Raw genomic sequence first — 27,764 nt, 5'->3', positions numbered from 1 at the left:
GTGATCCACCTGCCTTGGCCTCCCAAAGTGTGGAAAAATATTCTTGAATCACTGACAACACCCTTTCCTCATTCCCCTACCCCCATCTTCACCCCCACCCCTTCAATACATTGCTGAGAGCATTTCTGTGCCCTGGGAAGAAGAAGAGCCAGCAATTGTGACACATTGAAGCTAGCAGAGGTTGTTCACGAAGTTTAAGGAAAGATGCCATCTCCATAACATAAAAGTACAAGGTGAAGCAGCAAGTTTTGATCTAGAAGCTGCAGCAAGTTATCCAGAAGACCTGGCTATAATCACTGATGAAGCTGGCCACACTAAACAACAGATTTTCAGTGTAAAGGAAACAGCCTGCTATTGGAAAACAATGCCACGTAAGACTTTTGTAGCAAGAAATAAGTCAATGCCTGGCTTCAAAACTACAAAGGACAGGATGAACTCTCCTATCAGGGGCTAATGTAGTTGATGACTTTAAGTTGAAGCCAAATTTTATTTATCCTTCTTAAGATCCTAGAGCCCTTAAGAACGATGCTAAATCTACTTAGCCTATGCCCTAGACATGGAACAACAAAGCCTGGATGACAGGACATCTGTATACAGCAGGGTTTACTGAATATTTTAAGTCTACCACTGAAACCTACTTCCCAGGAAAAAACAACAACAACAAAAACGATTCCTTTCAAAATATGACCACTCATTTAGAATGCACCTGGTCACCCAAGAGCTCTGATGGAGATGTATAAGGAGATTAACGGTGTTTTTCATGCCTACTAACACATTATTCATTCTGCAAGCTTGGATCAAGAAGTAATTTTGATTTTCTTTCTTTTTTTTTTTTTTTAACAATAACAGAAATTTATTTCTCACAGCTCTGGAGACTGAGAAGTTCAAGATTGAGGTACCAGTAGATTCACTGTCTAATAAGGGCCCAGTTTCTGATTCATAGTGTCCTTACTTGTCATAATGAGTAAAGAGAGTTCGCTGGGACTTTTATAAGGGCACTAATATATGGCCGGGCGCGGTGGCTCAAGCCTGTAATCCCAGCACTTTGGGAGGCCGAGACGGGCGGATCACGAGGTCGGGAGATCGAGACCATCCTGGTTAACACGGTGAAACCCCATCTCTACTAAAAAATACAAAAAACTAGCCGGGCGAGGTGGCGGGCGCCTGTAGTCCCAGCTACTCGGGAGGCTGAGGCAGGAGAATGGCGTGAACCCGGGAGGCGGAGCTTGCAGTGAGCTGAGATCCGGCCACTGCACTCCAGCCTGGGTAACAGAGCGAGACTCCGTCTCAAAAAAAAAAAAAAAAAAAAATAAGGGCACTAATATGATTCATGAGGGCTCTACCTGCATAAGCTAGCACCTCCAAAAGAACCTCTCTGAAATACAATCACATTAGGGATTAGATTTCAACATATGAATTTTGGGAAGACACAAGCATTCCAGCTATTGAATCTCCTTATTACATGACATAAGATACATTTACTTCACACCATAATATTTAAGCATCATTAACTTACATCATAATATTTGTGTTACAGGATACCAGGAAGAGTGAGCATCAGTTAAGGATGTTGCATTTTCTTCTGTGGAAAGGGTTAGTATGTTTGGTTGTATTCAGGATAGTCGTATCATGTTAGGCAGAGGGATGAGTTCGTCATTTTCTTTATTTAGAGATTTATGCATGGTTTAAGGACATGTGGAGTCTCTCAAATTTACAAGGAATCAATGTTATGGTTAATTTTACATGTCAACTTGTTCTGCTATGCTAGGTTAGGTTAGTTGTCTAGTCAAACAGCATTCTGGATGTTGCTGTGAGTATATATTTTTGGATGTGATTAATCTTTCAATCAGTAGACTTTGAGGAAAGCATATTATGCATACCCTCCATAATATGAGTGGGCCTCATGCAATCAGGTAAGGAAATTAAGAGCAAAGATATAGGCTTACCAAAATATAAACAATTCTACTTCAAAATTGCAACATAGAAACTCTACCTAAGATTATGGTTAGCTGGCCTGTCCAGTAGAATTTGAACAGAAATATCACTTCTATTTTTACTTGAATGTCCAGATTGCTGGCCCATCCTACAGATTTCAAATTTGTCAGCTCCCACAACTGCATAAGCCAATTCCTTAAAATAAAAATTATTTTCTGTTTCTTTATTATTATTATTATTATACTTTAAGTTCTAGGGTACATGTGCATAACGTGCAGGTTTGTTACATATGTATACTTGTGCCATGTTGGTGTGCTGCACCCATCAACTCGTCAGCACCCATTAACTTGTCATTTACATCAGGTATAACTCCCAATGCAATCCCTCCCCTTTCCCCCCTCCCCATGATAGGCCCCGGTGTGTGATGTTCCCCTTCCCAAGTCCAAGTGATCTCATTGTTCAGTTCCCACCTATGAGTGAGAACATGTGGTGTTTGGTTTTCTGTTCTTGCAATAGTTTGCTGAGAATGATGGTTTCCAGCTGCATCCATGTCCCTACAAAGGACACAAACTCATCCTTTTTTATAAAAGTCTTTATAAAAGACTTTATAAAAAGTCTTACTATTTATGAAATACATTTCTTATGGCTACAGCTGCCATAGATAGCGAATCTTCTGATAGATCTGGACAAGGTACAGTGAAAACCTTCTGGAAAAGATTCACCATTCTAAATGCCATTAACAACATTTGTGATTCATGGGAAAAAGTCAAAATATCAACATTAACAATAGTTTGATGAAAGTACATTTTAACCCTCGGGGATGACTTAGAGGGGTTCAAGACTTCCGTGGAGGAAGTAACTGCAGATGTGGTAGAGAATCTCAAGAAAACTAGAATTTGAAGTGGAGCCTGTGATGTGACTGAATTGCTGCAATCTCATAATCAAACTTGAACAAATGAGGTCTTGCTTCTTATGGATGAGCAAAGAAAGTAGTTTCTTAAGACGGAGTCAACTCCTGGTGATGATACTGTGAACATTGTTAAAATGACAACAAAGCATTTAGGATAGTACATCAACTTAGTTGATAAGGCAGTAGCAAGGATTGAGAGAATTTACTCCAATTGTAATAGTTCTACTGTAGGTAAAATGCTATCAGACAGCCTCACACGCAAAAGAGAAATCTTGTGTGAAAAGAAGAGCCCATTAATGCAGCAAACGTCCTTGTCTTATTTTAAGAAAATTCCACAGCCTCCCCAGCCTTCAGCAACCACTATCCTGATCAGTCGGCAGCCATCAACAGTGAGGGAAGACCCTCCACCAGAAAAAAAAGCTTACAACTTGGAGAAAGCGCCAATGATCATCAGCATGTTTTAGCAATAAAGTGTTTTCAAATTAAGCTGTGTACATTTTTTAGACATAATGCTATTGCACACTTAACAGACTACAATATAGTGTAAACATAACTTTTATATGTCACATAAAACCAAAAAAAAATGTGTGACTCACTTTTTTGCGATATTTGCCTAATGGTAGTTGTCTGAGACTAAACCTGCAATATTTTTGTAATGACTGTATGTAAATTAGCTAATAATTTTGAGAACCATTAATGATTTAGAGGACTAGGAGGTATTCCTCCTCTGGAGCTAGGAATGAAATTATTGTCATCCAGAATGAGTGACTGAGAACGGGGAAAGGATGAATTCTCCAAAGGAAAGTCCCCTGCTGGGAAAGTGGTGGGGGTGCAAAAGCCACCACTCAATTGTTCAAGGAACAGCCTTTGGAGTGGAAGAGACAGTAATCATTCCAGCTTGGACATGAAATGAAAAACCAGGAGTAGAAATGTATTAGATAAAGACGTATTTGCACTTTAAGTCCTATGGAGTGTAACTAGTAAGAGCTGCTTCACAATCTTAGACTTAAGACATCTTTGGGCCGGGCGCGGTGGCTCAAGCCTGTAATCCCAGCACTTTGGGAGGCCGAGACGGGTGGATCACGAGGTCAGGAGATCGAGACCATCCTGGCTAACACGGTGAAACCCCGTCTCCACTAAAAAATACAAAAAACTAGCCAGGCGAAGTGGCGGGCGCCTGTAGTCCCAGCTACTCGGGAGGCTGAGGCGGGAGAATGGCGTGAACCTGGGAGGCGGAGCTTGCAGTGAGCTGAGATCCGGCCACTGCACTCCAGCCTGGGCGACAGAGCGAGACTCCATCTCAAAAAAAAAAAAAAAAAAAAAAAAAGACATCTTTGTAGCAGGGAGTCTGGTATCTCTCTCAGGGCTCCCTCTTCCCCCTACATGTAAAAACTCCTGCCCCATAGGGAGTTAGTCGAACCAGTGGTTCCCTTTCTCATTACTGGTCAGGACCACCTGTGAAGTTGAGGGCTCACAGTCCCACAGCTCATAGTCCCAGTGCTGGGATGTGTTCTTGGCCTCAGTTCAGCTTTTCTGGAAAAAGCGACCCCATTCTCACATTGCTTGATCTCAAGTAGGGGTGTTCCAAGCTCTGGCTCCCAAGGCTTTAGGACTCAGTGCCCTATGCTTCAGTTCTGCACTAACTGCCTTCCAGGGCACCAATTACTCCACAAGGGCCAAGTCAAATGAACTACAATACTCTCTGTCCTGTGGATCCAGAATTAATATTCCTGATTTCTCCCTGGGAATGCACACCACTAGTGCCTTTCCTTTTTCTTTTTCTTTTTTTTTAAAATACCCCATTTATTTGGACATAGTGCTATCTGCCCATCCTTTTTAGGGCAGCCTCACTGAACACTTTCCTACTTTCCCTATTCTGCAAGACAAATTGCAGGTTCTCAATAGTCACTAGACAATGTTGCAAAGAGTGGCCCACAGCTTTCTCTCTTCATTGTGCCCATTTTTTTTTTCCTTTTTTTGCTGTGTTTTTGTGTTACTCATATGGTGATGTTTTAGTTCACTCCAAATTGGAGATTTATCCTTGATTGATATATACAAGAATATTTCTAGAAAAGATTTGTCCTCAGAATGCCTTGCCAAAGAGGTAAATTTCAATTTTTCTCTTTTCCAGGAAGGATATGCATTAACAAGCACAGATGGTGAACAAAGGTGAGACGGGCATGACACGAGTCTTCAGGGATGACCAATGAGGGGCACTCAGTAGTGCCAGGGCAGCCATTGGATATAGTCTTCACTATATAGATGGAGAAAAAAAAAGGAAAACCCAGAGGCTGGGGGCTTAAATGATTTGCCCAAGATCATACACCTTCTTAGTGCCAGAAGAAAACAGGCATTCCGACTGGCGGCCTTCCATGACATCATGCCTGTGCAAATGACAATCACATCACGATAAACAACACAAAAGAAACTGTAGCCATTATCTTCTATTTTGCACTGGGCCTGCACTTGGCCTGGTTTTTCCAAACATACACCAGACTTGAATGACACAAGGCTTACCTTTAGAAGATAAAATCCACCCAAGGAGTATCCTTCAGGGGAAAGAGCACACAAAGAAGTTTAGAATTTAGAAGGAAGAACAAATATTAGGAAATTAAAGGGAACTTGTGTTACTTATCTTTAGACTCATTTATTTTTAAAAAATGAATCATTGTATTTGCTATTATTGCCCTAAATATATATGCAAAATATTTTTCTAGTAAGTTTTTTTCACTATTTTTCAAGTCTTGGAAGTTTAAGCCGTCAATCTAAGATGTAACAAGACTTACAATGAGCAATCCAACGCTTGTTTTTTAAAAATGTCTCTAATGCATTGAAATCTATGAGATCATTCAAGGATAATTAAATGTGACGTTTTAAAAGGGAAAAAAAAAAGCACAGTATGACTCTATGGTACAAGAACAAAATTGTTTAGATATAGGCATGGGAACAAGTCACAAGTTAAATTTTTTTCATGTTAATTTTCATTAATAGAATTTTTTTTATTTATTTATTTTTTTTTGCACAAACTCCCATTTTGAAAGAGAGATGAAATGAAATACCATTCAAAAGGAAGAGGAGGACGATTCTTTGTCAACCACACAGGCATTCAAATGGCAAGTGTGGGATTTTCTCTACCACGAAGTGAGGTACAGCTGGCCACAGACCCCAAAATGAATATTCAAAGAAACATTAAATTACTTTAAATTTTGCCTTTAAATTCCTATCCCGTTTGCTAATACTTTCATGGAAGGTTCTGTCGCCTTTTTAAGATAAAGCCTTCTCTTTTCTAACACGAGGTCCTGAGTTGCAAACCTTTTCTTATTTTCTCTTCTGGCATCCAGGAGCAACTAGGGCAGCATTATTTTTTCTATGAGGCACAGAGATTCCAGGATCCCTTTCTTCCCTTGCCTACCCGTGGGCCCATGCCGGAGGGGCAGCTCTCTGCGACACTGTCCGCACTGATGGGCGAGGGAAGGGCCTGGACACAGCGGAGGACGGCGGAGGGCAGCCGGGGCGAGGTGTGGGTGGGCCCAGACCCAGGTGCCGGCAGCCCTTACTCCTGCTGCTGTGTTGAGGAGGGCTGCCACTCTTTTTTTGTTGTTGTTTTTTAATATGTGCAAAACATTTATTCTGGGAATCTAAAATCTAGACAAAAAAAAAAAAATTGGGCTTTAGAAAAAGCCTACACCAAATTGTCTTATTTCTTCCCTAATACAGAATTCTGTACAGAATACATACAGAATAAGGAGGCGAAAAAAACTTTAAAAATAACATTGCTCCAGTTTGCCTGCAGGTATGTGATTTAAAATATCTCCGTTCTATTGAGGTATAGGATGCAAACTTTGGTAAAATTAGAAAAATTAACAAACCCTTTTTAAAAAAATACAAAACAAGCCCCCCCCCAAAAAAAAGCCAAACAAACAAAAAGCCCTAACTTTGTATCTTTCTTGGTACATAAACAGTAACTACAAAAAAAATTCATTTGGAAAATGTGTTCATTTAAAAAAAAAAAAAAAGAATCCCTCTTGTAAGTTCTCAGTTGCCGAGTTTAAAAACGGCATTTAAATGATCTGTTAAACTCAAACTGTTCCCAAGCACCCGCCCCATGTCAGGAAGAACTGGATGACCGCCATTTCTAGAACCCGCTGCTGCGGGGAAGCCAGATGAGCAGGCTAGGTGGAGCTCCCGGAGGGTCGGCGGGCGCAGCTCCCTTGTGCTGGCTCCTAGGCGAGGGAGAGCCCCGCGCTGCATGGGGAAAGTTCCTACCCCGCTCCGCTGCCCCACCCGCTAGGCCGCAGGCCCTAGGCGTCTCCGTGCCGCCCTGTCTCCACCTGCGCTCCTTGCCCCAGTCCGCGAGGTCTCGGGTCACGACATCGCCTGTCTCGCGGGTACGCAAGTCTCCCTCTGCACTTAGAGCACAGCCACCCTCTGGACCGGTGTGGGTAGGCCCCCACATCCCCTCCTCGTCTGCTTCTACAGGTCCACCCTTCTCGTGCCCGGCCTGTCCCCACCTTGTGTGCCTGTGTGGCCGCGCTCAGTACGGAACTCGGAAAGACTGCTCCCTCTTGCGGTTGAGATCCTAGGGCCAACACCCTCTCAATGCATCCAGACCAGGGAATCCTCCCGCCCCGACCCCAGGTCTCACATCCCCAGCACCAGGGAAAAGCATCTCATCAGGCCCTGCTGCTACAAGGAGAGCTCCGCGGGGCAGGGCCTTGCCTGTCTGGGCCCCAGCAAGGAACAGGTGCAAAGATGAATCTGTAAAGTGATGGAACCCTAAAGATGCTACCTGCTTCCCAGGGGGAGTCGTGAGAACTGATCTGTGTGCCTGTGTCCTCCTGCCTTTAGTCAAGCGCCAGGCACACAGGAAAGAAACACTTGCAAAAAAAAAAAAAAAAAAACTACCGGTGCATCATTAATGCGGCCAGAGCCTTCACATAACAAATGCTTATTGCACACATCCTGTATTCCCGGCACCATGTGTTATGAGCTGGGGATGGAGTGCTCATGAAGACAGAATGATCCCTTTTGTGGAGCTTATGATGTCATGGGGAAAACGTTAAATAATACAAACGTTGATTAAAGTTGTCAGAAAACAAGTACACAGCATGCCACTGAAGCACAGAGCAGCGGGACCCAACCTGTTAAAACATTTGTGTATGGGATTCTCAAATTCCAAATCCTGAGGCCTGCCTGTTCAGCCATGTAAACAGCCCCACCAGGAGGCCTGCCTTCCTTGCAGGTCTCCTCTATTTTTTTGCCAGGGCAGTCCCTGTCCAGGGCTCCCTCTCCAAAGCTAATGCTGGCTTCACTCCTCTTCTATACCCAAGAGATTTTAACTCAAAAGTGAAAGCTTTTCCCAGTCTACTCCTTCTCCCTTGCTTCTAGGAACTTTCTAGATCTCCAAAGTTTTCTGATTTTTTCTAGACCACCACCCTCTACCTCCCCAGGGATTCCCTTTTATTTTTAAAAACTCTAAAGCTCCAGGCTCCTACAGCTGTGTGTGCACAAAAACAAATAAAACCCTTAAGTCTCCTTCCCCACACATATCTTTCAAGGAAAAGATGAGGGGGATAATTTTCCAACAGCACAAATCTCAGAATTCTGATAAATACAAACTAGAGATGGGGAAAAATACTACAATTTACAAGCTATGGTTTTAATTGGTATGAAACTTTGGGCAGAACTTTGACGATCATGGCTTGGAGAACTAGGAACTTTTCCTGTGTTCAGTAACGACTTGGAAGAATTGCCCCCTCTCTATTACACAAAGATGCTTGCTAAAATACAGTGGTGGTTTGGGACCAGAGCAAGATATGAGCACAACGACAATTATATGAAAATAAGTATGCCTCTGCACTGAAAACCCCGTCTACGAATTTATTAGATTCCCGCCTACTAAACATACTCTCCAGTATCTCACGTATCTCTCACACCCAGTAAAAACTTTAGTTTGCGGGGGAAAAAAGAATGTTTCTGAACGTTAAATCATCATTTCAGGAACGTTGCAATCTTAGTAAAGTCAGGCAAAGAGTGAGTGTTTCCAGTGCTTTCTCTACAAAAGTAACTTTTTGGCTTCAAGAGACACTAGTTGATCATTTTCGTAATCTTTGTAAATATATTTCTTTGTACCCTGCCTTATTTTTTAAAAAGAGATGCAGAATCTTTTAGAATTTACCATTTTAACCTCTGCATTTTAATGGATACAATAATACTAGTACTTATAGGTGAAGCTAACATTTGAATAGTTCCTGGTACATGGTAAACAAACACAAAATTATAGGTAAGGAGACTGACACCAAAGGATTGAAGCCACTTGCCCAAAGACACACAGCTCATAAACTATGAAGGGGAAATTCAAGTGCAGGCAGTCAGGCTCTGGGATCCAGGGTCCTAACTACTGAACTCTCTTGCCCCTCAACTAGATCTGTGAGCCAGAAATACATTGTAGGCAAAGCCTAAGCTTGCCAAGAGTCGTCTTCTTACACAGAGAAAGACCAATAGATCATGTGGTCACATGACTTCCATAGGATTTATTCTGTGAGACTCAGATCATATTCACAACTGTATAGTCCAAATTGGCCAGGACTGTGGGTGACAGTGCCTTTCAAACTACACAGAGGTGACCTGCAATCATTCAGGAAGGCACCCTTAACAACTGCTCAGAGCCTGAAAGTCATGAAATGAAAAGCCATTCTCTAACAGTGAGAGAGCACCCAGGAACTGGGTCAACCCAACGCAGCTGTGACCATGTCATCCAGGTGACTTTCTGCTGCCTTAGTTCCATCATCTTGGTCAAATTCATTGGACGGAGAAAAGTATGGAAGGGTACATAAGTAGTTTTGCATAACTTATCCCTGCTGGTGCATGCAACCCTAAAAGTCAGGTGTTCATACAGCTTCCCCTTAGTAGAGTTAGCTTCCCACTCTCTCTAGACAGTTCAGGTTAGTACTTGTCCTGCTTTACTAGATAGTGGCAAGTAAAAATTCAATAGTGGATATAAAATCCTTCAATGCTTAATCATTATAGAGGCTGTTCTTGAAAGTTAGATTTTTTGTATAGGCTCTATTCTCAGTACAAGAACCTAGATGCCCAGGTAAGATTCTGCAATAGATTGTAAATCTGATGATGTCCCACTTAGAAAAAATACATTATTTTCTGTTTACAGAATCTTTTTCCCTTCTTTTGCATTCAAAAAGTTCAAATAAACAAATATTAAAAGAAAAATATAATCAGAAATTGTACAAAAAAAAGAAAATAAATGATTTAGAAAAAGTAGGTGGAAAACATTGAGTTTTACCTTCTCCCTTAACTAAGAGCAATCAGCTACTTGAAATCTTTCCTCAGGGGCCAAGATGGCCAAGTAAAAATAGATGCAGTCAGAGGCGCCCACTGAGAAGAATGAAAATGGCGAGTGAATCCTCCACCAGCAACTGAGGTATCGAGGTTCTCTCACTAGGACTGACTAGGTGGTCGGCATGACCCACGGAGAGCAAGAAAAAGATGGGTAGTGTGACAGCCCACCTGGGAGCCACACAGGGCAAGGGGAGCTCCTACCCCCAGCCAAGGGAGGTGATGAGTGATCATGCTACCCTGCCTGGGAAACCATGCTTTTTCCACTGATCTATACGACTGGGGGATCCTCATGAGCCCACACCACCAGAGCCTTGGGTCCCAAGCATAGAGCTGTGCAGATTCTCAGCAACCACTCAGCTGGAGACTGCCTAAAACTACCAAATTCCTGGAAGGAGAGGTGTTCATCATCACTGCAGCTGCCTGCTGCCTAAGACGACTGAACTCCCAGGGGAGGGGTGGCAGCCATCACTGCAGCTCCAGTTTGCCATTTTTTCCCCTGCTGGTGCTGGGAAGACTGGATGGTTTGGACCCAGGAGGAATTTCCCACAGCACAGGATAATGGCTGTGGTAGATTGTGGCCAGACTGCCTCTTTAGGCCAGACCCTGAACCAGCCTTCCTCACTGGGCAGGGTCTCCATGCAGGAGTTTCTGCAATTCCAGCCAGGGGTTTAGGGACAGCACTCTGATCTCCTTGGGACTGAGCTCCTTGGGGGAGAGGCAGCTGCGGTTTCCATGAATCAGCAGACTTAGTCTTTACCCCTGTGGGCTCTGAGAACCAGGCAGTCTAGACAAATGGGATGTCCCCCAGCACAGCACACCCTATCCACCAAGGGGCAGCCAGAGTGCTTTGTTAAGCAGGTCCCAGATCCCATGTCTCCTGATTGCGTGAGAACCCCCACAACAGGGGTTGCCAGAGACTTATACAGGAGTGTTCCCACTGGCATCAGGTCGGTGCCCCTCTGGGACAGACAGCTCAGGGGAAGGAGCGGCAGTCATCTTTGCTATTCTGTACCCTCCACTGATGACACTTGCATGAAGGACCCAGGTCTGGAGTGGAACCCCAGCAAACCACAGCAACCTTTGAAAGAGGGGCCTGACTGTTAAAAGAAAAACAAACAAGCAAACAAACAGAAAGCAACAACAACAACAACGGCATCAACAAAAAAGTCCCCACAAAAACCCCACAAAGGTCAGCAGCCTCAAAGATCAAAACTAGATAATATCACTCACAAAGATGAGAAAGAATCAACAAAAAAAATGCTGGTAGCTCAAAAAGACAGAGTACCACTTCTCCAAATGATCACAACACCTCTCCAGCAAGGGCACAGAACTGAGCAGAGGCTGAGATGGATGAATTAACAGAAGTAGGCTTCAGAAAGTGGGTAATAATGAACTTTGCTGAGCTAAAGAATGCTGAGCATTCTTACCCAATGCAAACCAGAAGAGATTAGTGGACAATATCAAACATTCTTAAAAGAATTTCCAACCCAGAATTTCATTCTGCCAAATTAAGCTTCATAAGCAAAGGAGAAATAAAATCCTTTTCAGACAAGCAAATTCCAAGGGAATTCATCACCACCAGGCCTGCCTTGCAAGAGCTCCTGAAGGAAGCACTAAATATGGAAAAGAAAAACTGTTACCAGCCACTGCAAAAACATACTGAAGTACAAAGACCAATGACACTGTGAAGCAACTACATCAACAAGTCTGCAAAATAACCAGCCAACATCATGATGACAGGATCAAATTCATACATAACAATATTAATCTTAAATGTAAATGGACTAAATGTCCCAATTAAAAGACACAGAATGCAAGCTGAATTGAGTCAAGACCCATCAGTGTGCTGTATTCAAGAGACTCATCTTGTGCAGACACAGATAGGCTTCAAATAAAGGGATGGAGGAAAATTTACTAAGAAAATGGAAAGTCGAAAAAAGCATCCTATTTTCTGACAAAACAGACTTTACACTAACCAAGATCAAAAAAGACAAGGAAGGGCATTACATAATGGTAGAGGGATCAATTCAACAAGAAGAGTTAACTATCCTAAATGTATATGCACAAAATACAGGACCACCCTGATTCATAAAACAAACCCTTAGACACCTACAAAGGGGCTTAGACTCCCACAAAATAATAGGGGGAGACTTTAACAACACACTGTCAATATTAGACAGATCATCAAGACAGAAAATTAACCAGGATATTCAGGACTTGAACTCAGCTCTGGATCAAGCGGACATGATAGATATCTATAGAACTCTCCATCCAGAAAACAACAGAATATACATTCTTCTTGGTGCCACATGGCACTTACTCTAAAATCAATTACATAATTGGAAGTAAAACGCTCCACAGCAAACGCAAAATAACTGAAATCATAACAAACAGTATCTCACAATACAGTACAATCAAATTAGAACTCAAGATAAAGAAACTCACTCAAAACCACACAGCTACATGGAAATTGAACAACCTGCTCCTCAATGACTCCTGAATAAATAATGAAATTAAGGAAGAAATCAAGAAGTTCTTTGAAGCCAATGGGAACACAGAGACAATGCACCACAATCTCTGGGACACAGCTAAAGCAGTGTTTAGAGGCAAATTTATAGCACTAAATGCCCAAAAAGCTAGATGCAACGGTCTGTCCCACAGACCATGACCCAGCGATGGATAAAGTACACTGACACACAGATATTCTGCTTTGTCAGTTCAGCTGAGTGTCTGGGCCACTATTTGCAACCATGGCCTCGACTTGCCAGCAAGACTCACATTTATTTAGTAAAGATTAATTGACGAAGGTCATGAGTAAACACACCTGTGGGTAATTAACCTGGTCACCCCCGACCCCAGAGAGAGACATCATGCACCCGCAAATGATCAAAGGTTGTTCTTAAGACCACATGAGTAAATAAGTTTATTAAGTAAACTCCCCACATCCTTTTGTACTCACTTTAAGCTTTTTACTTAAGGTGAGGATCAGGTTGCCTTCAGCTATAATCCATACTAAAGCTATGCAAACCTCTCAGCCTTCCAAGAAGGTTTGTGGCTATTACTATAACTATCTTTAATATTTTCCCACCAGCCTGAATGAACCCCCACAGCTAGAAAGATCTCAAACTGACACCTTAACATCACAATTAAAAGAACCAGAGAACTAAGAGAAAACAAAATCCAAAGCTAACAGAAAACAAAAAATTACCAAGATCATAGAGTGGAATTGAAGGAGATAGAGACCACACACACAACAACAACAACAAAAAAACCTTCAAAAAATCAATGCATATATGAGCTGGTTTTTTGAAAAAAAATTAATAAAATAGACCACTAGCTAAACTAATAAAGAAGAAAAGAGAAAAATCAAATAGACACAATAAAAAATGATAAAGGGGATATCACCACTGACCCCAGAGAAATACAAACAACCGTCAGAGAATACTATAAACACCTGTATGCAAATAAACTAGAAAATCTAGAAAAAATGGTTAAATTCCTGGACACATACACCCTCTCAAGTCTAAACCAGAAAGAAGTCGAATCCCTGAATAGACCAATAATAAGTTCTGAAATTGAGGCAGAAATACTTAGCTTACCAATCAGTAAAAGCCCAGGACCAGACGAATTTACAGCTGAATTCTACCAGAGGTACAAAGAGGAGCTGGTACCATTTCTTCTGAAACTATTCCAAACAATTGAAAAGGAGAGACTTCTACCTAACTCATTTTATGAAGCCAGAATCATCCTGATACCAAAACCTGGCACAGATACAAAAAAAAGAGAAAACTTCAGGCCAATATCCTTGATGAATATCAATGCAAAAATCCTCAATAAAATACTGGCAAACCAAATCCAGCAGCACATTAAAAAGCTTATCCACCGTGATCAAGTTGGTGTCATCCCCAGGATGCAAGGCTAGTCAACATATGCAAATTAGTAAATGTAATTCATCACATAAGCAGAACTAAAGATAAAAACCACATGACTATCTCAATAGACACAGAAAAGGCCTTCAATAAAATTTAATGCTGATTCATGTTAAAAACTCTCAATAAACTTGGTATTGATAGAATATACCTCAAAATAAAAAGATCCATTTATAACAAACCCACTGCCAATATCATACTTAATGGGCAAAAGCTGGAAGCATTCCCCTTGAAAACTGGCACAAGACAAGGATGTCCTCTCTCACCACTCCTATTCACCATGGTATTGGATGTTATGGCCAGGGAAATCAGTCAAGAAAAAGAAATAAAGGGTATTCAAATTGGAAAAGAGGAAGTCAAAATGTCTCTGTTTGCAGATGACATGATCCTATATCTAGAAAACCCTATCATTTAAGCCTGAAAGCTTATTAAGCTGATAAGCCACTTTAACAAAATCTCAGGATACAAAGTCAATGTGCAAAAATCAAAAGCATTCCTATAAACCAACAACAGACAAGCAGAGAGTCAAATCATGAATGAACTCCCATTCACAATTGCTACAAAGAGAATAAAATACCTAACAATAAAACTTAGAAGGGATGTGAAGAACCTCTTCAAAAAGAACTATAAGCCACTGCTCTAGGAAATAAGAGAGGACACAAACAAATGGAAAAACATTCCATGCTCATGGATAGGAAGAATTAATATCATGAAAATGGCTGTACTGCCCAAAGTAATTTGTAGATTCAATGCTATTCCCATTAAACTACCACTGACATTCTTCACAGAGTTAGAAAAAAAACTACTTTAAAATTCATGTGGAACCAAAAAAGAGCCTGTATAACCAAGACAATCCTAAGCAAAATGAACAAACCTGGAGGCATCATGCTACCTGACGTCAAACAATACAACAAGGCTACAGTAACCAAAACAGCATGATACTGATACAAAAACAGACACATAGACCAATGGAATAGAATAGAGATCTCAGAAATAAGACCCACACCTATAATCAGCTGATCTTCAACAAACCTGACAAAAACAAGCAATGGGGGAAGGATTCTCTATTTAATAAAAGGTGCTGGGTAAACCGGCTAGCCATATGCAGAAAATTGAAACTGGACTCATTATACAAAAGTTATACCTTATGCAAAAATTAACTCAAGATGGATTAAAGACTTAAATGTAAAACCCAGAACCATAAAAACCCTAGAAGGAAACCTAGGCAGTACCATTCAGGACATAGGCACAGGCAAAGATTTCATGATTAAAACATCAAAAGCAATTGCAACTAAAGCAAGAGTTGACTAATGGAATCTAATTAAACTATAGAGCTTTTGCAAAGCAAGAGAAACTATCATCAGAGTGAACAGACAACATACAGAATGGGAAAAAATTTTTGCAATCTATTCATCTGACAAGGCCTAATACCCAAAATCTGCAAGGAACTTAAACAAATTTACAAGGAAAAACAAAACAAAACAACCCGATTAAAACGTGGGCAAAGGACATGAACAAACACTTCTCAAAAGAAGACATTTATGCAGCCAACAAACATATGAAAAAAGATACAACATCACTGATCATTAGAGAAATGCAAATGAAAACCACAATAAGATACCATCTGATGCAAGTCAGAGTGGTAGAGTTTAAAGAAGCCAAGAAACAACAGACGCTGGCAAGGCTGTGGATAGGAACCTTTTTACACTGTTGGTGGGAATGTAAATTAGTTCAACCATTGTGGAAGACAGTGTGGCAATTCCTCAAAGACCTAGAACCAGAAATACCATTTGGCCCAGCAATCCCATTACTGGGCATATGCCCAAAGGAAAATAAATCATTCTATTATAAAGATACATGCACATATATCTTCACAATAGCTAAGACATGGAATCAACCCAAATCCCCATCAATGATAGACTGGATAAAGAAAATGTGGTACACATACACCATGGAATACTATGCAGCCATAAATAGGAACAAGACAATTTCCTTTGCAGGGACATGGATGGAGCTGAAAGTCATTATCCTTAGCAAACTAATACAGGAACAGAAAACCATACACCACTTGCTCTCACTTAAAAGTGGGAGCTGAACAATGAGAACACATGGACACAAAGAGGAGAACAACATACACTGGACCCTGTGGGGGCAGGGCAGAGAGGGAGAGCATCAGGATAAACAGCTAATGTATGTGGAGTTTAATACCTAGGTGATGGGTTGATAGGTGCAGCAAATCACCATAGCACACGTTTACTTATGTAACAAACCTGCAAGTCCTGCACATGTATCCTGGAACTTAAAATTAAATTAAAACTTAAAAAAAAGATATTATTCCTGAGAAAATGTAAGACATAAGTAAATAAAATAATTATTACTATAACCAACATTGGGAAGTTTAAAAATATAATAATTGATTGTTGTCTTGGGCTGGTGCCATGAGAGCTATCTAGGATTCCCATGCAAACAGAGTTATAGTCCCTACTTGGTGGCTGCTTTTAGCTGACTTGGAACATTTTAAAAATAAGTTCTAAACACTGCAACAGCTTTTCAACTATACTTGTCTTTAGAGTTGGCCAAAACATAGACCATGGCAAAATCAGCCTCTCTCTAACAGGGCAAGGTGAGCCAGGAAGGGAACGGCTCCAGGTAGGGAGGCATTCTGATCTAGGTATGAAGAACAAACCGTTTTACTGTGCACCTACATCTGATTTAAAACAAGGGTGCCAACTAGAGAGATGGAGATCTTTGTACGTTTCTCCCTACCCACGCCCACCCCTCACAGCATTACAGGATTAACCATCACATCAGCACTCAAATATTTCTCATATCTGCTTGTCAGAATATTTAGCTTCTAATTCTCTTTTCTCCCTTACCTCATTTTCCCTAGAAACTTTTGCCTTTGGAATCTATTTTCCTCTTTGAACAGGCACATGCCACAAGCCTTTTCTGTAAGAGTAGTCAACACAGGTGAGATAGTAGGTGAGGCTTACAACTAAAATCGTTTCAGTCCAGGCAACTCCCTGTTAAACACAGAGTGGTCCACAGCACTCTTAGAATGGAGGGCCTGCCCCATGTCAAACTTTCAAATGGGCAATATTTTCAGCACCCCTCAAGTTTCACTGGGCCAATTGGCTCATTCCTGCATGCAACATATGTTATGTTAATATCCCAACATAAAATATGTTGGTATGTAAAATATTTTATGTTAATATATTTTATATTGTCTATCTTCTCTGTTCTCTGCCCTGAAGGAACTCAGTCTCTCAGAAAGACAAGTTAATAATGCTAATTCCACATGGTATGTTCCCTGATTCAGATAAGACAGGAAAAGTGTTTCATGCAGCCTGGGAGTAATAGGGAAAAGGAAGGTTTCCCTGAGGCGAGCTCTGAGCTGCTTCTGCAGAACAAGCAGGAGTAGACTCAATGTGGGGAAAATGGCCATGGATGCATTCCTGGCAGGAAAAACTGCTGTGGGAAGTCAGGGACCCTGAACAGAGGGACCAGCTGGAGCTGTGGCAGAGGAACATAAATTGTGAAGATGTCATTTTAATATGGACACATATCAGTTCCCAAAATTAATACTTTTATAATTTCTTATGCCTGTCTTTACTGCAATCTCTGAACATAAATTGTGAAGATTTCATGGACATTTATCAGTTCCCAAAAATAATACTCTTATAATTTCTTCCGCCTGTCTTACTTTAATCTCTTAATCCTGTTATCTTCATAAGCTGAGGATGTTCGTCACCTCAGGACCACTATTGTACAAATTGATTGTAGAACATGTGTGTTTGAACAATATGAAATCTGATTGTAAAACATGGGTGTTTGAACCATATGAAATCAGTGCATCTTGGAAACAAACAGAACAACAGTGATTTTAGGGAACAAGGGAAGACAACCAACTGTCTGACTACCTGCGGGGTCGGGCAGAATACAGCCATATTTTTCTGTTTCCAGAGAGCCCATAAATGGACGTGCAAGTAGGAGAGATATCATTAAATTCTTCTCCAAGCAAGGAATATTAAATGTTAAGACCCTAGGAAAAGAATTGCATTCCTGGAGGGAGGTCTATAAACAGCTGCTCTGGGAGTCTGTCTTACGCAGTAGAGATAAGGACTCAAGACTGCGTGTCTTGCCTCCGTTTCCCTCCTGAGCTTACATATTTCTGAGCCCCTACCCATTCTACCAGAATGCCCAGGTAAAACACAACAAAATTTAACAATGTATGAACCCCAAATATCCAAGACAGGTCTCAGTTAATTTAGAAAGTTTATTTTGCCAAGGTTGAGGACACACTCCCATGGACAGCCTCAGGAGGTCCTGATGACATGATAGAGCACAGTTCGGTTTTATACATTTTAGGGAGACACGAGACATCAATCAGTTTATGTAAGATGAATATTGATTTGGTCTGGAAAGGTGGGACAACTTGAAGCAAAGGAGAACAACTTGAAGTGGGGAGGTGGCTTCCAGGTCATAGGTAGATAAGAAACAAATGATTGCATTCTTTTGAGTTTCTGATTAGCCTCTCCAAAGGAGGCAATCGGATACAGATTTATCTCAGTGAGAAGAGGGGTGACTTTGAGTAGAATGGGAGGCAGGTTGGTCCTAAGCAGTTCCCAGCTTGACTTTTCCCTTTAGCTTAGTGATTTTGGGGGCCCCAGGATTTATTTTGGTTTCACACTCTCAATGATTCAATTTTTTTCTCCTCTTTTTCACTCATTTCTCTGTCTTTGTTGCCCATCTAGTTGACAAACGAGGACATTCACCAACCCTTTTCACTCCATGAATACAGAAGCAGAATTGGTCCTTCTAACACCAGACTTGTACTGTCATTCAACTTTTCCCATGTGTAGTAGCTCTCCAACTAGCACAGGGACCACAGCTTTGCTGCCTCAGGTTGTGGCTACTCTCCACAAAGCTATTATTCCATAACACATCTCTTCATTTCATTTATAGAATCTACAGTAGGGTTGAAAGGCAGTGCTTAGTGTAGGGAACACTGTTCTAATAATTTAATCAGCATATGCCATCTAAGTACAGGCTGTTGTAGGATATCCTGGCTCCATTGACCTTCTAAAGCAATTTGTCTGTCCATTTGTTTTTCTTTTCTTTTTTCTTTTTTTTTTAATACTTTAAGTTCTAGGGTACCTATGCACAACATGCAGATTTCTTGAAGGATGACTCCCAAGTCTCTAGGGTACATTACACCTCGGCCAGTGGTGCTGGCCTTTACTCCTCTACCTCCTCAAGCTGTCCCCTCCACATTGTCCCTGCGTCCATTCTCCTGCTTGGGCCCCATCCACACTCACCTGCCCTTCCTTCCAGAACAGCCTCTTCCAGCCCCTCTCCACAGGATCACACTGGCCTGAGTCAGGAGGTCAATGACAGCCACTTTCAGTTTCATTTCTCTCCCCAACAAGTCAACCACTGGGGGAAGTCTGAATGTTGACACAGTTCATCTGGGTCCCATTGTGCTTCCCCTCAACAATGCCAGGTGGGTGAAGGTCCAAGGAGTTCAGGCCTGTTCATTACTGCCAAGTGATCATTCAAAGCCAGCAAGTTATGTCAGTTACAAACGAGCTACAAAAAATGTTGTAACAAAGGTAAAAGTAACTCCTATTAAGTTGTATTTTATATATATATAATTTAAATTATAAAATTTTATATATAACTTATAAAACTTTATATATAATTTAAATTATAAAATTATATATATATGTGTTTGCTGCCTCAGATTGCGGCTGCTCCCTATTATTCCATAACACATCATTTTTCATTTATATATATTAAAGTGTGTGTATATATATATATAATGAATGGAAATTGGAAAGAGCTGAAGGAATTCTATTTTCTTCTTGAACAAGGTGAAATTTTTATCAGCTGGACACACTTTTTCATGACTGAGCTTAAGACATTTTCCAATTCCCCACCGCCAACTTATTCCTCGAGTTTTGTATTATTTGGACAGCAAAGAAAGCTTTCCACATAAATAAAATGCCTTTAAATTAAATGCTTAGAATTTCACATTGTAAATACTTTTGTATTTATGACTTTCAGGAAAATCCTCAATCATTAAAACAGCCCTAAGCTTAAAACGTATTCTAATATAATCAAGGTGGTTTTTAGAGCATGTTCAATTTGCAGTTACTGAGTCCATTTTTTAACCAGTAACTAAGCAAATTAGGAAAGTGCAACCTAATGATCCTGGCATAGGATAGAGTCAAATCACACTCACCATACACTGCTTCTGATTACTGAACAGGCTCCCTAAAGATGCTGTGTTCGTTACTGGATATTTTTTTGTTTGCAAATTCTAATTCTGAAAGATTTGTTTTACTAAAATCCACAGCATGAAGAGTGAAATTTTCTCAATGGCAACAGGGTTTTTGGTAAATGCTATTAGTTTAGAAACACAATGATATCTTTATAGTAGGAATGAAATTAAAATTTGGAGGGGCAGTTTTGCATTTTTCTAAACTTAAAACCCTGATCAACTGTAACCAGTCTTTAAAATAATACAGTTTTCTTATCTATGATTTAGGAAAATATTTTCTGCATTCAGGTTAAAATTTTGAAACATGTAAAAATGGAAAAAATCCATTTTAACAATACTACTAATTTTAACAATACTACTAATTAGCATTTACTAAGCATGTTGGCCATTTGCAGAGCTAAATATATTATTTATATCATTTCCATGTTACAGTGACAATAAACATACATAAGGGTGGTTTAACAAAAACTACTGGTTCTACTGCTGGTAAGAAATTCACCCAGCTTCCATTTGCCTTAGTTTTCAAAACTTAATTGTTTTTTTCTTTTTCATAATTGTTATTGTCACCTTTCATGATATTGCTGACATAAAATGCAACCCTACATCAAGGATTTTTAGCCCCACAGGAGTAGAGGACCAATTTTTACAGGTTTTACACATACTTCTCAGCTTTTATACCATTTCTCTAGTAGAAGTCACACACTGAAGGTCCTGGGCAAAAAGCAGCCTACAAATACGCATGGTTGGGCTTGTGTATTTTTGCCTTTCCATTTCTAAAAATGTAATTAGCTGCTAATATTGAAAAGCTAGGGAATGTCACTTTTGGCTTCTATATTTTCTTGAAACTATGGCCCAAATCTCCAAAGTCCATCAATTAGCTAAGTAACTGGTTGCCCCATTAGCAAGAGCTGCCTCTGCCTTCATTACCATCCCGATACTCCAAGCTTCAGGCTAGTTGCTATTCATCACACAGTAGTCTGTCTTTCATCTACCCCACTTCCCTCAAATTATTTACTGGCAGGTTCCCAGAGATATTTAAGTTAGTAATTCCTGTCCTGAATTGCAAACATGATACTAATAGCGAAAACTTCCATAGTGTTTACTAGAGCCAGACAATTTCCTAGGTACTTAAAATGCATCAATTCATTAAATCTTCAAAATAACCAACAAGGTGAACACTGCATTAGTCTGTTCTCACACCCTGTGATAAAGAAATACCTGAAACTGGGTAATTTATGAAGAAAAGAGGTTTAATTGGCTCATGGTTCGAAAAGCTGTACAGGAAGTATAGCAACTTTTGCTGGGCTTCTGGGGACGCCTCAGGAAACTTACAATCATGGCAGACGGCAAAGGGGGAGCAAGAACTTCACATGGCCGGAGCAAGAGGAAGACAGAGGCAAGAAGAGTTACATACTTTTAAGCAACCAGATCTTGTGATTACTTCACTCTCACCACGACAACACCAAGGGAGGTGGTGTTAAACCATGAGAATCTGCCCCCACGACCCAATCACCTCCCACCAGGCCCCACCTCCAACATTGGGAGTTACAATTCAACATGAGATTTGGGTGGGGACACAGATCCAAACCATATCAAACACTATTAGCATCTCCATTTAAGATTAGGAAACTGAGACACCAAGAAGTTGAGATTTTGTCCAAGGCAACACATTTTGTAAGTGGTGGCATGAGACTCCCAGACAGGGATCTGGCCAAGGGCCTGAGAATCCACCATTAAGCTTTATTTATAAACACAGTGGAAGACTCTGCATGACAATACTGACAACATCATTTCAATTCTGCTCATTACATTTTGAAGTGTGTGTCTAATGGGTGCTAATCTCTTCTTTGAAACACTTAGGAAACAAAATTTAGGTCGAGTTGTACCTCAGGTAGCTCCAAGACACTTGATTAGCCAAGCAGCCCCTTCTCTTAGGCTTTGCTGCTATCTACCAAAAAACTGTCATTACAAAAGGACAAATGGCTGGTTCTCAGTCTGAAGGCACCTGCAGAACTGTGTTGTCCACTTAGCAATAAGCAGTGCTCCCAAGTTCAAGAATCTTTTTAGTTATTACAGTAAGACTTATTTTGCTATGTGCATGCATATAAAATTAATGAAATGCTTTACAGAAATGAAAATCTATGGATAATGTCATTTTCTATGTAAATACCATCAAATTGGACTTTTTATTACCAAGTCCTCATTTTGTGATTATGACTGACAAATGTGTGGCAATGATCCTCTTAAACATTTATATCTCAGAATTCCAGAAATTTTAAGCTATTTCCCTCTGCCCAAGAATGGACTTGAAATACCACAAGCAGTTTTGTCTTCCATGAACATGAGACAACCCACAAAACATTTATTATAGAGCAGGTAACCTCTTTAGGCTGCATCTTTCAGCATTTTTCCTTTTCTTCTGTTTTTTTTTCCTTAAATTTTTGAATTTGTTGTCTTTTTTTTTTTTTTAAATAAACCCTAGAAACAGATCCTTTTCTTCTTTTGTGGTGATTTACCCTTCTAATTATCTAATTATGAATTAATCTAAATAAATTAAAATGTTTGAGTTTATTACCTTAATATTAAAGATGAGAAGACAGTATTTGAACTCAGACCTGTTTGACTCCCAAATTCTGGTTTGCCCTGCTATCCTGTAATGCCTCCTAGATGCCGATTAGTCTAAGCGGTTGCTCCACAAGGCTTTTAAGCATTCAAGAACTCAACTGGACCATTTGAGGGTCTGTTCTGGGGACAGACAGTGCTTCAAGTGCTGAGGGCTCAGGACTTCACCCTCCCAGGAGGTACACACAGTACAAAGCCTAACAATTTGTCAGCATATAATCAATTGAAACCACACTCTAAAGTTAAATTAGTTCCTTCCAAATGGGGCTGACATGTACTGACCAATTAAGAGGCCCAAAGATTTGGGAGCAGAGGATGAAAAGAAACAAATTGAGAACGTATGCAGGAAAATTACTGAAGGAAGATTGAAGATGAAAATTCTCAATGGTAAGTTCTGGAAGATGCTGGAAGAGAACTGAATCCAAAACAAATATATTTATGTCAACTCAGCATTGCTCACATTTTTCTAGTCTAACAGAGCAGAACCATGAAACTGAAAAGTGAGAAGCCTCTTCTAAGTATACAAGCAGGGAGAGCATTAGGAATCGTAAATTAAAAGGACACAGGTCCTAGCAGAGAAGCAATGAAGCATTGCGGAGGGTTTCCGGGGAATTTGTGTGAACTTACAGAACTGTGGTCTGCTGTGGTATCTGAGGAATGTGGTCCAGCATCAAGTGCATGCAGCGGACAGTGCTCTTAAAGCAAAGGCACCGGCTGGGGCAAGGCAACCCTGGCAGGCACCATCCGGCCAGGAGAAAGAGAGTGGTCCAGCAGAACAGTCTGGGCTCCATCGCTCCATTCACTGCTGGCCACGCGAAGCAGCAGCCGGAGGGACAGCAGCAGCTGCAGCTGCAGCAGCAACCGCTGTGGTGGTGATGGTGGCTGTTGGGCTGAGCCAAGTTTGGGAGCAGTGGTGGAAAGCGGCTCCCAGGGAAAGGACACCCCTCTGACCAATCCAGGAGGAGGGATATCACATTACAGGGCTGAGGACACAAGGGGCTCTAGGAGGCACTAGACTCCCAGAGGCGAGGACTGAGAAGCTTGTCAATGCAAAAGCCTCTTTCTAAAACACCACGTGTTTTAGGCAGCATAATGAAAACAAACTTTCCCAAAGTTGCTTCCACTGCACATTTGATGAAAACCCCAGTCTCTTGGCCCCTAGCTGTCCTTTTGAAGCCCCAGTTGATTAATAATGTATTCAAACAATGCAGAACAGCTTTTCTTCTTTTTTATCTGGTAACATTACCAAACCCTAAAGGGCAGGCAGAGTTCTAATCCGTTCATCTAAGTGCACATATTCTTTCCTTATTCCAAACTATGCTCTTTTAAAAAAAAAAAAAAATGGTTTCATTTCCTTCAATATATTCTGCTTCTGAAACTCAACACATTTCACTCATGTAAGACTCAAACGGGCTACTTCTGATTTCTTCTTTTAATATTTAACATTTAAATTTATATGCTTAAAACCACGAACTCACATACCTCCTTGAAGAGGAGACAACTGATGGACAAACCTAAGTGTGTATATGTCAAGTCAAACAGGTGTGAGCTCCCTCAGGACACGCTGGCAGCAGTGGCCCTGCTGGCTGCAGACTTTTCATCAGCAGTTTGAACTGGTCATGTTTCCCTGAAGTGAGCAGCCCCTCGTTGCGGATGTGTGTGAAAACTTAATAAATATGGAAACATCTACTTTTTGGTCATTCTGTAAGAAGGTATTTTAAAACAGATTTTTGGCTTTATCTTTAAAGACTAACATTTTCAAACAAAAATGTTTTAAATACATAAAAGTAAGAGAAAACAAATTAAAACTTGCATGGTCAATCCCAGATGATCAGACTAGTAGACCAATGTCAGGAGCAAAATAAGTTCATCCTTCTCTCTGCAGAAATTTTTCAGTCCCTTTACATTCTACTGTAGGCGAATACTGCCCTCTTTTGGCAAAATGTTCACATCTAAATATGTGATTCTGGGGAGATTAAGATGTAAAAAGAGCTAAAAAAACTAATCTCCATGAACAAAAATGATTTAAACTTTACGTTTGACATTGTTCACGTGACTTTTATTGTCCAAGTATACCAATAAAGCCAATAAAGGAAATTTATTCCTTTAAATCCCCCCCAACAATCACTATGTTCTTGGCAGTGCCTGTGATTTGGAGGACATAGACAAGACCTGCAGGTTTGTGCCTTGTTTGCAATTCAAAATATAAAAAATAAACAAAAAAAATAAACAATATAAAATATAAAAATATCTTGCATTCATAAAGCAGACTTAAAAAGGGTAGGGGCTCAGAAATATGTAAGTTTGGGAGGGAAATAAAGGCAAGACATGCAGTTCTAAAAGTCATTGAGCTAAGGGTGTATACGAATTAGGTCGAAGGAAAGAAATCCTGCAAGTTTTTGTGCTTTGTTGTCAGTTCAAATTATTTTTAAAAAATCTTGCATTCATAGTGTTTTCTTGTTTTTTGAGATGGAGTCTCACTCTGTTGCCAGGCTAGAGTGCAATGGCGCGATCTCAGCTCACCGCAACCTCTGCTTCCCAGATTCAAGTGATTCTCCTGCCTCAGTCTCCTGAGTAGCTGGGATTACAGGCGCCCGCCACCACACCTGGTTAATTTTTTGTATTTTAGTAGAGACGGGGTTTCACCATGTTGACCAGGATGGTCTCAATCTCCTGACCTTGTGATCTGCCCGCCTTGGCCTCCCAAAGTGCTGAGATTACAAGCGTGAGCCACCGAACCCAGCCCATAATGCATTTCTTTTTTACTGGAAAAAAAAAAATACAAAAAACTTTCCACTTTAGAAATCTAAACTTATGTTGAATGAAAAAAAAAAAAAAAATCTACTGATTACCAACTGTGAGTACAGGACTAAGAACTGCAAGGCATGACCCTGCTCATGATCACAAGTCCTTCTGGACAATGACTTAGGACAACTTTCCAGCTGAAAACGATTAAATGTGCTAGATTTATTAAAATACTTTTAAAATTGTATAAATGCATCAATGTGCTATTACTGAGGAAATCAGTAAGATGTATACAAGAATCCAAAAAATGAAGTGGACATGAGTAGCCAGTCAAGTGGGTAAACAATGAAGGTCGGTGCAGCTTGAGACTGTCTGCCCAACCATGTGAAAAGGAACTGCAGGAACTGGAGTAGCAGGGATACAGGAAAAAGAAAAGTCCTTTCTTAGGAGAGAGTCTTATTTCAAACATCTCCTGCATAAAGCCACAGCCACATCTTAAGGATGAACTAGAAATAATTCTGCCCCCTGCCTCCACTTCCACCCACTCACTACACAAACCAGAAGACACAAGGAAAATGACCTATTTCAAAGTTTGCTATGGGGAGGCAGCAAACAAATCTTCCTGGAGGCGTGGTACCTCCAAGGTAGCCTTTACATGGATTTTCGGGCAACTCTACTTGAATGGTAAAAAAAACTTTAAGTGGAGCATTTATAAAGGTCATAAGTTGGCAGTGCTCCTGGCAAAAACAACCTGGGGCCTATAATAATTCCCACAGTTTACAATACAAGCTCAGTCAAAACCCACAAAATACAAAAGAAACAAACAGTGTTATGAAAGCTAGCCATCAAACCTTATGAGCATGAGCCCACTTTGAGCGTTCAGATACTGGAATCCAACATAGAATAGAATTAGGCAGTATGTTTACAGAATTGAACATAATAAAGAGTAGAAGACTATAAAACAACTAGGCAGACTTGAAAATATAGAACTACAAATTTAAATATAACAAATATTAGAACTCAATGTAAGGGCTTAACAGCAGATTTAAAGCAACTAAAGAGAATATTCGTGATAGGAAGATACTATCTAAGGAAATCTAGATTTCAATGCTGAGAAATATAAAGTTGAGATGATATTTGTAAGAAAAAACATGGCCGCCGGGCGCGGTGGCTCACGCCTGTAATCCCAGCACTTTGGGAGGCCGAGGCGGGCGGATCACAAGGTCAGGAGATCGAGACCACGGTGAAACCCCGTCTCTACTAAAAATACAAAAAAAATTAGCCGGGCGCGGTTGTGGGCGCCTGTAGTCCCAGCTACTCGGGAGGCTGAGGCAGGAGAATGGCGTGAACCCGGGAGGCGGAGCTTGCAGTGAGCCGAGATCGCGCCACTGCACTCCAGCCTGGGCGACAGAGCGAGACTCCGTCTCAAAAAAAAAAAAAAAAGAAAAAGAAAAAACATGGCCAAGAATTTCTAGAACTGATGAAAGAGACGAACCCACACAGCTACAAGAATAGGCAGAATAAATGAAAAGATATTCATACCCAGGCACATTATATCAAACTACAGAAAATTAACTGTGCCAAGACAAGAATATTAACAATGTCAAGTAAAATTTTTAAAGCAGACAGAAATAAACACACCAAGCTATTTACTTAAAAATAAAGATACAAAGGCAGTAAAATAAGAAATAAGGCTCCACCATCATTCTTCACAGTATTAGAAAAAACAATTCTAAAATCCATATGCAACCAAAAAAGAGTCCACATAGCCAAAGCAAGACTAAGCAAAAAGAACAAATCTGGAGGCGTCACACTACTTGATTTCAAACTATACTATAAGGCTGCAGTCACCAAAACAGCATGGTACTGGCATAAAATCAGGCACATAAACCAATGGAATGGAATAGAGAACTCAGAAAAATAAACCAGAATACTTACAGACGACTGATCTTTGACAAAGCAAACAAAAACAAAGTGGGGAAAG

General features: G+C 40.5%; 1 protein-coding gene across 5 annotated transcripts in view; it reads right to left on the bottom strand.

Moving 5' to 3' along the window:
- Window positions 1-26,947, bottom strand: part of LOC105495658 (peroxidasin like) — a 507,670-nt gene extending 480,723 nt beyond the window's left edge. The window contains exon 1 of one of the 5 annotated variants that reach the window (XR_011607033.1): window positions 23,663-26,947. Coding sequence is in view for 4 of the 5 variants with exons in the window: in XM_071068254.1 (XP_070924355.1) it covers window positions 23,663-23,826 (164 nt within the window). In the remaining variant the exon portion in view is untranslated. The remainder of the gene's footprint in view (window positions 1-23,662) is intronic. The other 4 variants (XM_071068254.1, XM_071068255.1, XM_071068250.1 and 1 more) reach the window with 4 other exon arrangements.
- Window positions 26,948-27,764: the final 817 nt, after the last annotated feature.

This window comes from Macaca nemestrina, chromosome 8, assembly GCF_043159975.1.
Source record: "Macaca nemestrina isolate mMacNem1 chromosome 8, mMacNem.hap1, whole genome shotgun sequence".
NCBI lineage: Eukaryota > Metazoa > Chordata > Mammalia > Primates > Cercopithecidae > Macaca > Macaca nemestrina.
The sequence above is the reverse complement of the archived record's forward strand: the minus strand, read 5'-3'. Positions and strand labels throughout refer to the sequence as shown.